This window comes from Mchenga conophoros, linkage group LG23, assembly GCF_057382185.1.
Source record: "Mchenga conophoros isolate Kocher_MC1m ecotype Shallow Benthic linkage group LG23, M_conophoros_male_GT1.1, whole genome shotgun sequence".
In the NCBI taxonomy this organism is placed as follows: domain Eukaryota; kingdom Metazoa; phylum Chordata; class Actinopteri; order Cichliformes; family Cichlidae; genus Mchenga; species Mchenga conophoros.
The window spans coordinates 11,171,513-11,182,086 of NC_140547.1; the positions used below are offsets into that span (position 1 = coordinate 11,171,513).

The 10,574-nt window shown below is 46.0% G+C and overlaps 1 protein-coding gene across 1 annotated transcript; it reads left to right on the forward strand.

The window, feature by feature from the left end:
• The first annotated feature begins 571 nt into the window (after positions 1-571).
• Positions 572-9,640, forward strand: mpnd (MPN domain containing). Its single transcript, XM_085263611.1, is given in 13 exon segments — positions 572-727; positions 1,080-1,282; positions 1,382-1,603; positions 4,516-4,618; positions 4,621-4,771; positions 4,853-4,949; positions 5,034-5,106; positions 5,196-5,272; positions 7,355-7,523; positions 7,986-8,056; positions 8,399-8,488; positions 8,580-8,672; positions 8,743-9,640. Coding segments are annotated over 13 exon segments (1,440 nt in total). The 5' UTR covers positions 572-723; the 3' UTR covers positions 8,830-9,640.
• Positions 9,641-10,574: the final 934 nt, after the last annotated feature.

Here is a 10,574-nt window from a genome sequence, read left to right on the forward strand (position 1 = left end):
TATTTTAACATTGCACTCAACAACAAACAAATCCTCCCTAACAAAAAAAGTCCCTTCAAGGGCCAAATTGTGTTACATTTCTCACGTCAATGTACGGGCCGCAAATAGGGGTGACGTGGCCGCAAGTTTAAAACCCCTGGTCTAAATGCTTGAGATAAGAGCCCCTCTCCACTGAACACCAGAGAACGGCCAGCTGCGCTCGGAGCTGCCAGCAGGGGGCGGCATACGGTTGGCCCGGTGAGGAGGACAGGCTGCTGGAGGTTTGCTGCCCTCCGCCGGCAGCTTCCCGGTAAATGTGCTCGGTGTCGGAGATAAAGGAGGAACCGCTCGGTCGCTTCCGGTGACTGAGAGCTCCGCGGTTTCTGCACGATCCCGCCGACGCACAACTCACCGAACGGCACCCGCTGCACGTGCACGCGCACGCGGCAGCGCTTCGTGGTGTTGGCGGAGAAAAGCGTCACGGTTCGTGTTTCTGTGAGCTGGTCTGACAGGGCTCCTGCTCCACGGTGACACAAAGCGCGGATAACGGCACGGCACGCTGTGGAACATAAGAGAGAGAGAGCGGGGGGAAAGCAGAGGGCGGTGGGGGGGACGGTAAAGCAGCACAACGAGGAAACCAGCCGCGCAGCCGCGGACGCCTTCAGCTCGTTCTCAACAACCACCGGACACGGACCGGGAACGAGCTGCGCACACCGGGCCGCGCACAGGCTCGCTCCCTGAGACATGGGTGAGGATAACGGAGCTCTTGGTGAGGGTGAGGGGGTGAGCGGCAGACCCGTTGTCAAGTAGCAGGAAACAAAGGCCCGCCGATCTCGTGAATCCACGAAGGGCCAGTTTCGGTTTCCTCTTCGTCACGTGTGCACGCGCTTATTATCATTGAGCTCCTGCGGTTATGGAGGATGCAGGCTGCCATGACGCTGTCAGTAATGCGCGTTTGTTTGTTCTGCCTCTGAAACACAGTCAGTCTACACATACACACACGTAAACGCAGCAATGTGCCATTCACAGCCTGCTGCATGAGAACACGGTTCATGCATTGTACCAAGCCAACATCCCAGTTTTGCTTTGTGCTTCCCTAGGGTCAGAGCCTCCCAGCTCTCCACAGGTGGTGGAGGATGGAGGAGAGGAGGATGAGGAGGAGCTGAGCGGAGGGGAGGAGGCAGACTTGCGGTCCAGCTCAGGCCGGGGCTCCCTGCTCACCCGCAGGGGCATCACCCTCAGAGTGCTCCTCAAGGATGGCCTGGTGGAGCCCGGGGACGGCGTGCTAGCCATACACTATTTGGTAATAACACGTAGCAGTTATGTGAGCATGATTCTGACTCACCACAGTATGCGTGACTTGACAGGAGGTCATAAACTCTTGCTTTCTCTCCTCCTGCAGGGTAAGAACTTTGTGGGAGACCTGCTGACTGATGGGAAAATCCGATGGGTGGAGACGGGCCAGATCTTCAACTCCCCCAGCGCCTGGGCGACTCACTGCAAACGCCTGGTGAACCCGGCCAAAAAGTCTGGCTGCGGCTGGGCGTCGGTGCGGTACCGGGGACAGAAGCTGGTCCAGTACAAAACCACCTGGCTGCACAAGTACCAGCCCAGTGCCGACATGGTGAGAGGAGCATGACTGAAGGGGAGCATTCCTAATATTTGGTGCTTCCATTACAAAATGTATTTTGTGTAAAAATGGGTTAGTACAGATTTCTAAGCCTATTTTATTATCCTTGCTTTTAGACTTCAAACTGAGTTTTTAATGTTCAAAGTCTAATAATTAAGTCACGACCTTGAGTTTCCTCTCACCTGTGTTACTCATGAACACGTCCCCTTGCTGCTCCTCTGGTCACGTGACTTACAGGAAGTAATATCTGTGAGAGTATCACTGTTTCACAAAGCTCTTTTTCCATGTTTCACTGATGAGGTAAAGCACAACACATCCACCTTGTGACGCTTGTTTACAGTATAAACAACTCTTATTTTTAGTGACTGTGATGAATACAAGAAAAAATTATTGTAAACACAGATGTCAAAGTAAAACTCAGAACAGGCATAAGAAATGAACAGTATTATTTAAAGCGTGAAGGTTTAGACATTTCTGAAATGATTACTTAGTAGACGTTATAAACATTTAAACCTTTACAGGATTATAATTTCTTAACCGTGTGAAGAGGTTAGTTTTTCTTTTCTTATCTAATACATGAAATTTCAGCTCTGGCAGTGAAACCACGTAAAAACTGCATGTCATCGTGGTGTAACACAGAGCCAGCATCCATTGTGACATAAGCATCGTTATGTCCTGTCCAGCCTGTCGCCTGCAAATGAAATAAGACACTGAAACGATTTCAGAATGTAAAAATAAAAAAATGGTGGTTAGCATTGTTGCCCCATAGCGAAAAAGTCCTCGTTCAATTCCACCAGGTCAGGGTGTTCCTGTGTGGAGTTTGCATGTTCTCCCCATGTTTCCGGGTACTCCGACTTCCCCCCACAGTCCAAAGACATAAAGTTAGTGGGGATGTTGTGAGTCTATTGTACTGTTGGATATTTAAAAAGAGAAAGAAATATATACATATATATATATATATATAAACCAGAGTGTCCAGCTTCATGCCGACCACAGAGCCAGCCTTCCTGATTAGTTTTTCCAGGCTGGGCATGTCCTCCTTTGCTGTGCTGCTCCCCCAGCACACCACAGCATAGAACAGCACTCTGGCAACCACCGACTGGTAAAACATCCTCAGGAGCTTCCTGCAGATGTTAAAAGACCTCAGTCTCCTGAGGAAGTACAGTCTGCCTTGGCCTTTTTTATACAGGTGCTGCATGACCAGTCCAGTTTGTTGTTCAACCAAAGCCCGAGGTACTTGTACGTGTTGACCACCTCCTCTCCCTCTATCTGAACTGGCAGTGGACCTGGTCTGGACCTCCCAAAGTCCACAACCAGTTCCTTGGTCTTTGAGGTGTTGAGTTGCATGTGGTTTGTGTGACTCCATGTGACAAAGTTCCTCACCAGACTTCTGTACTCCTCTTCCTGATCATCCCAGATACACCCCATGATGGCCCTGTCGTCAGCAAACCTCTGAATATGGCATAATTCAGAGTTATAGCAGAAGTCAGAGGTGTACAGGGTGAAGAGAAGAGGGGACAGCACAGTTCCCTGTGGTTCTCCTGCGCTGCTGACCACAGTGTCAGACGTGATGTCCTTCAGTGACATACTGTTGTCTGTCAGTGAGGTAGTTGGAGATTCAAGTGACCAGGCAGGGGTCTCCACCTGCATCCTGTCCAGTTTCTCCTGGAGCAGACAGTGCCAGATTTTATTCAAGGCACTTGACAAGTCAAGAAAGGATCCTGACCGTGCCTTTTCCCTTGTCCAGGTTTGAGTGGGCTCTGTGTAGGAGGTACAGGATGGTGTCCTTCACTCCGACATCCACCTTGTATGTGAACTGTAGTGGATCCTGGGCATGTTGTACCTGTGGTCAGAGGAGGTTGAGGAAGAGCCGCTCTAGAGTCTTTATAAGATGTGACGTCAGTGCCACCGGTTGGAAGTTATTCAGCTCGTTGGGCCGGTTCTTTTTGGGGATGATGCAGGACGTCTTCCAGAGGGCGGGCACTCTCCTCAGTAGCAGACTGAGGTTGAAGACTCTTTGTAGCGGCTCCTCAAGTTCAGCAGCACACGCCTTTAGCATCCTAGGACACACCTTGTCTGGGCCTGCTGCCTTCCTGGGGCGAAGCTTCCTCAGTTGTCTCCTGACCTGGTCCACTGTGACACTGGGAGTGGATTGGAAGTTTGAATGATTGTCTGTGTGTGTGTGTTAGCCCTGTGACAGACTGGCAACCTGTCCAGGGTGAACCCTCACCCTAAAGACAGCTGTGATAGGCTCCAGCCCACCCGTGACGCTGACAAGGATAAGCGGCAGAGGATGGATGGATGGAAAATCCTTTTAATCACACTTTGAAATACATTGTGTCTTTTTTTCAGACACTTATTTATTAACAGCCTCTGAACCAAGTCTGCAGGGTGACATCGGGGACATTTTGTCTCTTAGAAAATGTAAATGTGAAAGCGAGCCCACATTCAAAACATTTATTAACTTCCTGTAACAGGAGGAACACTTGACCCGTGTCACATCGTGAGCTGGACCAGTATATATTTTTCTCACAGTTTAAAATCCCCGGTTTGCAGAAATGTGGAGTGATGGTATAAGTACTCGGAAAGACCCTTTTAAACAGATGTGGTGTTAAAAATAAGGAGTGGTTCCAAGGTTTTGTCAAAGGGCGATCGAGCCTTTAAAAGTATTAAAACTGGCCAGGCCGTGAAAATAGAATAAAGGTTGTGGTTTGACACGACAATTAGCTAGTGCTGACTCACATGCTGATGGGAAAAAAGGAAATGTAAAGAAGAAGAAAAATGTGATGGTGAAATCGATTTGGAGTCTCTGCAAACAGGAAACGATGAAACATTCATTACAGTAAGGTAAATCCAGTGTAACCAGAACTTTATTTTGACATTTGTTTTACTTCCTGTGATGTCAGAGCTTGGTGAGTGAGGAAGATGATGACGAGGATGAAGAGGAAGGAAAGGCAGCTGTGCAGGCAGACGACAAGAACAAAAACACCAAACCTGGACTACATGGTATCATTTCCTCCTCTCCTCCTCCTCCTCTCCTTCCCCGCTCCCCTCCTCTCATCCTCATCTGTTCGATGTTACAGATGTGATGGTTTCACGGAGGACTGACAGAGAGAGAATTCCCGTCAGATATTGCACTTTGGGCACCCGAGATGCTGCCAGGTACCACTTTACCTGACTTCTTTCACAGCTCTGTGCATGAAGCGAATCAGAGTACGATGAAAGGTGTGCTTGTGTCCTCAGAGATCCACACACACTAGTGGAGCTGTCAGCCTTCTCAGCCATCAACAGGTTCCAGCCTTTCAATGTAGCCGTGTCCAGTAATGTGCTGCTGCTAATGGTAAGCATTAACACGCTTTCAAGCAGACCAGCTCCACACTGATCACAGGTAAAGAGACTAACTTGCCCACTTCTCCCGCTGTAGGACTTCCATTGTCACCTGACCACCAGTGAGGTGGTGGGATACCTCGGGGGACGATGGGATACCAACACGCAGCGTGAGTGCAACTTTATCCAACAAAAGAGAGCATAGTGATCAAATCCGCAGAACGCCGGGCTAAAGCTGTCCTCTCGCTCTGTATTTCAGTGCTGACGGTCTTGAGGGCTTTCCCGTGTCGGACAAGGCTGGCAGACAGAGACTCGGCTTCCGCTGTTGAGGAGGAGGTAACGCAGGCAGAAACACAGAGGTGGAAAAACCCACTTCAAACACTTGCAAGCTGCAGTTTGCAGCCTGGCAGCACGCATTTCCACACCAACCAAAAAATTGCGCTTGAATCTTCGCCTGCGAGCTGAAGGTTGTTGCTGTTGATGTGTCTGCCTTTAAAATGATGTACAACAACACAAGTGTTTAGTAGTTTCCTGCATCTGAGATGTGAGTCTTCGAATCTGAAGTCGAGCAGAAGCTACAGGAATCCAAAGACTCTGCATCAAGTTGTTTTTGGCTTTGACGTCTAGCTGAGACTATCTTAGCTTTTATTTTGCAAATACACATTTTATTATTATATTATTTACTTGAGTTTTAGTGTATTTTTGGATTGTATTGAGTCTTTATTTTAAACATGTTTAAATAGTATAAGAACAATGAAAGAGGAAAAAAGAGACAAACAAAGGAAAACAAAGCAATAACAATAATAAATAACTTACATGTTCAAAAAGGAGCAGGAAGAAGCATGAGCTTATTTAATCCCACCCCCTTTCCACTGTTTATTAACTCATAGTCTAAACAACTTCTTCCTGTTTATGCCCTGTCCATCAGAAATTCTTCATTATAATTTGCTTCACGTATTTATTTTTTATAACCCCAGTAACACGTCAAATTTGCAAATCTACGTATATGAACATACTGTGCACCCACACACACATATGTACATATATATATATATATATATTTAAACATCCCTATTGTGAAAATAGTGGGTGATACACCCGATCAGAGCCTTACTTTCTCCCTGTACTTTACAAACACCAGTAGCAACCATAGTAGAGAATGTGGAGTGATTTGTGGTCCAGAATGTGTTTTACTTTACTCAAAATTGAAATACTTCTTGAAATGTTGTTATATATATGATTTTATATGAGACTTCTAGCTATTCTATTATCACACAAAGAAACTTATGTTCAAGAACTCTTTCAATTGCCACACCATCTATATGAATCTGCACTTCCCAAATAAGACGATTTTAATTTTACTTGGATTTAGTGATAGTTTGTTCCTGTCGTATCGAGCAGCTCCTTTAGATTCCCCCAGAACAAAAAATATTTGTGCCGTCTGCAAATTATACTAATTTTATATCAGAGACCTTGCAAATATAATTTATGTAAATAATAACTCATTTTGGACCTCGTATAGAGCCTTGTGGAACACCACACACAATGTCCAAGCATGATGAGGAATATTCACCGGACTTCACGAATTGTTTCCTGTCACTTAAGTAATTCTTCCCCCCAGTGCAGTATAACCCCCCTGATCCCGTGCCATTCCACTTTATTAGTGTTGATTTACTGACTGTTGTATGTAGTGTGTATTTTGTATAGCTTGTACAGCACTGTGGTCACCTCAGGTTCTTTAAAATGTGCTGTAGAAATAAACTTTGGCTTGACTAAATATCCAAATTCTAATCATGGCTGTGCATGAAAATTACAATCCAAAGGCCTTTACACAACGAGTGTATCTGAATTTGAAAACGTGTGTATAAAGAGAATTCATCCTCCAAAAAGCACACTGTGGGTTTAAAAAAAAAAAAAAAAAAAAGCGTACATGAAGCGACGGTCCTTTTTTTTTTTTTTTTTTTTTCGAACAAGAGAAGGAAGAAACAGAGATTCGTCCGACTCTGAGGAGCAGACAGCAGCAAGGATGATTCCCTGGTTTGATCGGTTTGTGCTCCTGTTGGCAGAGTTGGGAGGAATCGTTTCAGCTAGCTGCGAGTCTGAGGTCACTGTTTAAATATCATTGGATATTCAGTACTGGTGCGCGTTTTAGCCCTGACCACACTTGTTACCACATGCAGTGATCCGATTGGTCAGGTCTGTTTATTCACGTGTGAAAAACTGGGAAATAAAATGTAGCTTGATCCAAAAAAAAAAAAAATCTGCAAATTCGTCCTGTGAAATCACACAGTTGCTTACAAAATACAGCCAAAAAAGTCAGAGCAGTATTTTTTCTGTGATTTCTTTGATTTGATCTGATAAAAATGAAAATTAAACGAGCCGTCCATCATTGTTTCTTTGTCGTGCTTGCCGTCTCAGATTTGTCAGAACCTGTTCATGCGTGGGCTGTCGTTGGTGGGCTGGTACCACAGTCACCCGCGAGGTCCGGCCCTGCCGTCGCTGCAGGACATCGACTCACAGATGGACCATCAGCTGAGGCTGCAGGGCTCAAACAACGGCTTCCAGCCCTGCCTGGGCATCATCTGTGGTACGTCCTTCATAACGGTGCTGCAGAAACGATCGGGTTCACTGAGTATTAATCGGTGCACTGCACTTCAGACGGGATGATGTATTTAAACTATTTTAAGAAAGATGTTAGCAGATTGCAGGATTATACGCACATTTCAGAGTTCTACAGCATAACAGCTTTATAGAGTTCAGGTTTCAGCAGATGTTGCAAGATAACAGGTGTCAATATCAGCCTTTCAAGCAGTGTTGCATTCAAGGGTAATGTGGGAATTTGTCGAGAAAATAAATGAAAAACGAGCCGTAAACAGCCGGAGCTCACCTGACATCTATTTATACCACACCTCACAGTGAAGCCTGTTGATGGTCAAATCTACATGTTGATATAGGTTTGTGTTTGCAAACAGAAAAATATAAGAACTCTCTGACACTGGCTCTGTGTCAGCGCATTGGTGGCTGAGCTTTCATCTCTCTTCTCTTTCAGGTCCGTATTATCACGGAAATCAAGGCGTGGCATCAACAATAACTCCATTTTGGGTCGTACCGCCACCTGAGGTGAGTGCTGCAAGTGTTTGAACTGGTCCCCTTCACCTAAACGTACAGCCTGGAGCCAGAACTGGCCCATCAAAGGGTCTCATAATGAGTTGTTCAGTTTCGAAGCCTCCCTGCTCACAGAGACTCAGTCTTTCTTTGTAATGTGGAAATTTCAGATGCGCTGTCGTTGACCTTCTCATGAGGCTGCTTCTCATCAGTTTGTATTAAAGTGTGACCGTTTTCGGAATAGACTCAAGCTTCTTAAGAGGGAATGGAAAAGTTTTTAAGAGGTCAGCAGGTTAGGTTGCAGTGTCAGATGAAATGGGTTTGAGTTTTTCTGACACATGTGGTCTCTTTCTGCAGCAAAGACCTAATGACTACGGCATCCCAGTTGCTGTCGAGGTCACCTACGTACAGGACAACTTCCTCACCAGTGATGTTCTTAATGAGATGGTATGATACTGCATGATGCATCGTATGAAAAGACTGGAAAAAGCTTCTGTGATGCTGTAACTAAACAAAAACAAAAAAAACCTCTGCATAGATGCTGCTGGTCGACTACTACAGGGCAGCTCCTGACCTCGTCCAGTTCAACCAGTACTGGTGTCCTGATACGACCATGATGGACAAAATTAAGGTGAGTTAAAGTCTCACTGTTTACCTGATCAGATTGCAGGCAGGCTGACTGAGCTCGTCCTCCTTCTCAGGGCTCTCTCAGTTGCCACGCTCCCAAAGACCAGGCCTACTCTCAGATCCTGGAGCACGTCTACAGTCAGCTGGGGAGCATGAACTGAGCGGATCACCGTTGTTCACTTCAAACACCTTTTTTTTTTGCAGAGCTTGCAGGATTGGTGTGAAATACAATGTAAACCCTGCTTTACAAACATATAGATGCCTCGATTGCTCGTACGTTAGAGTGATATTTACCTGTTATACAGCATTATCAGACAAATACATTACAGTGGCTGTGATATTAGCTGCCCCAGAAGGTTGTTTTCATTAGAGGAGACCCAAAAAGCAGCATGTTAGAAAACACGAGACCATGCTCTTCTGCCTCAGGACGCTACTCAGAACCACGTTGCAGAAGACAAATCGGCCTTTCTACCTTCTACACATGGACCTACAGTATGTGCCTGTCTGTGCCAGTAACCTGTGGCAATGAGCAAATATTGACAGATATATACAATGTGAAAATTTGTGTTATAATTGCCTTTTATTGACAAAAGCCAATGGATCGGCGTTTGGGGAAAAGTGAAAAGCAGTGCAGAATCTACGACAGCGACCTGAAGTGTGCTCTGCAGCCGGATTTGTGAGTGCATCAAGTCCGCTGTGCCACACAAGTTAATTTTTCAGTTCCACTAGTGAAGTGAACAGGTGTGTGTCTGTGTTTGTGCCAGCGTGTTGTGAACGTGCCCGTCTACTGTCTTCCTGTCAGGTTGTGTGAAACTTGAGTCCTGTTTGTTAGGAACACACATTTGCTTCCTCTCTACCTGTACTGTATTTATTACTGCCTGTGGATTGTAGAGGTACATCTTTGAGGACAGAGCAATGCCTTAAGCCTGCTGATTGATGATCCACAAAGCATTAAAATATACACACTGGAACTATTTAAACACAAGTGTGGGTTATTTTTTCCCCTTCAGTCTAAAACACACTGCTCCAAAGAAATGAAGGGACCGGAGAACAGCAGGGCCAACACCAACAACGGATTCTGACCTGCTTTTGTTAGTGTCCTTGTTGTCGGTAACAGGAGATGGTACATGCAGCCTATTCAGGCTGCACAGGTAGTCCAGCTCCTCTGTGCTGTCCCAACAATAGACCGGGCAGGTCTGTCACGACAGAGTGACGCTCGCCGCAGCATCTCCAGGTTCTTTCACGCTTGTCACATGGGCTCAGCGTGAACCCTTTATACCCCTCTATAGTCCTGTCCAGCTGTCCTCAGTCATCTAGCTCATCGTAGTCTAAGGAGCTCGGAAAGAAAAGCGGGTGTGGGTCACAATTAGCCAAGGAAAGATGATAGGGTGGGGCTAGGTCTCACAATGGGCTCACCCAAAACTTTGGCTGATTGTGACCCACACCTTGGGTCATGTGATTAGGTAGAAGATCAATAGACACTCCCATAGGGCTTAAAATCTGAGACTCTCCACCAGTTGCTTTTAGAACTGAAGAAGCTTCTCGGATGAAACGTTTTCAAGGAAACTTAAAGAAGTTCAGTCGCTTTTCTTTCCGAGCTCCTTAGACTGCCCATCTCCTGATATCTCCAACCATGAATGCTTCATCCTGGTAGAGCTGGATGGTTGCGCAGGTACTATAGGCTCCTACCAGAGGAGACGAGGTCACTAAGGAAAAGTGAAACTACGGAAAAATGAGTCAGGAGGGATAAACAAGGGTCTGTGGCCACACCTGCACCGGAGTAGGTTCAGTGCTTTATGCTCGCTTCACTCTGATGATTCAAAGTTCTCATAATTCTTTTTGAGCAGTGTGAACACACACACACACTCGAGTGATGCACCCTTTTGTGTGCGTTTTCCATATAAAA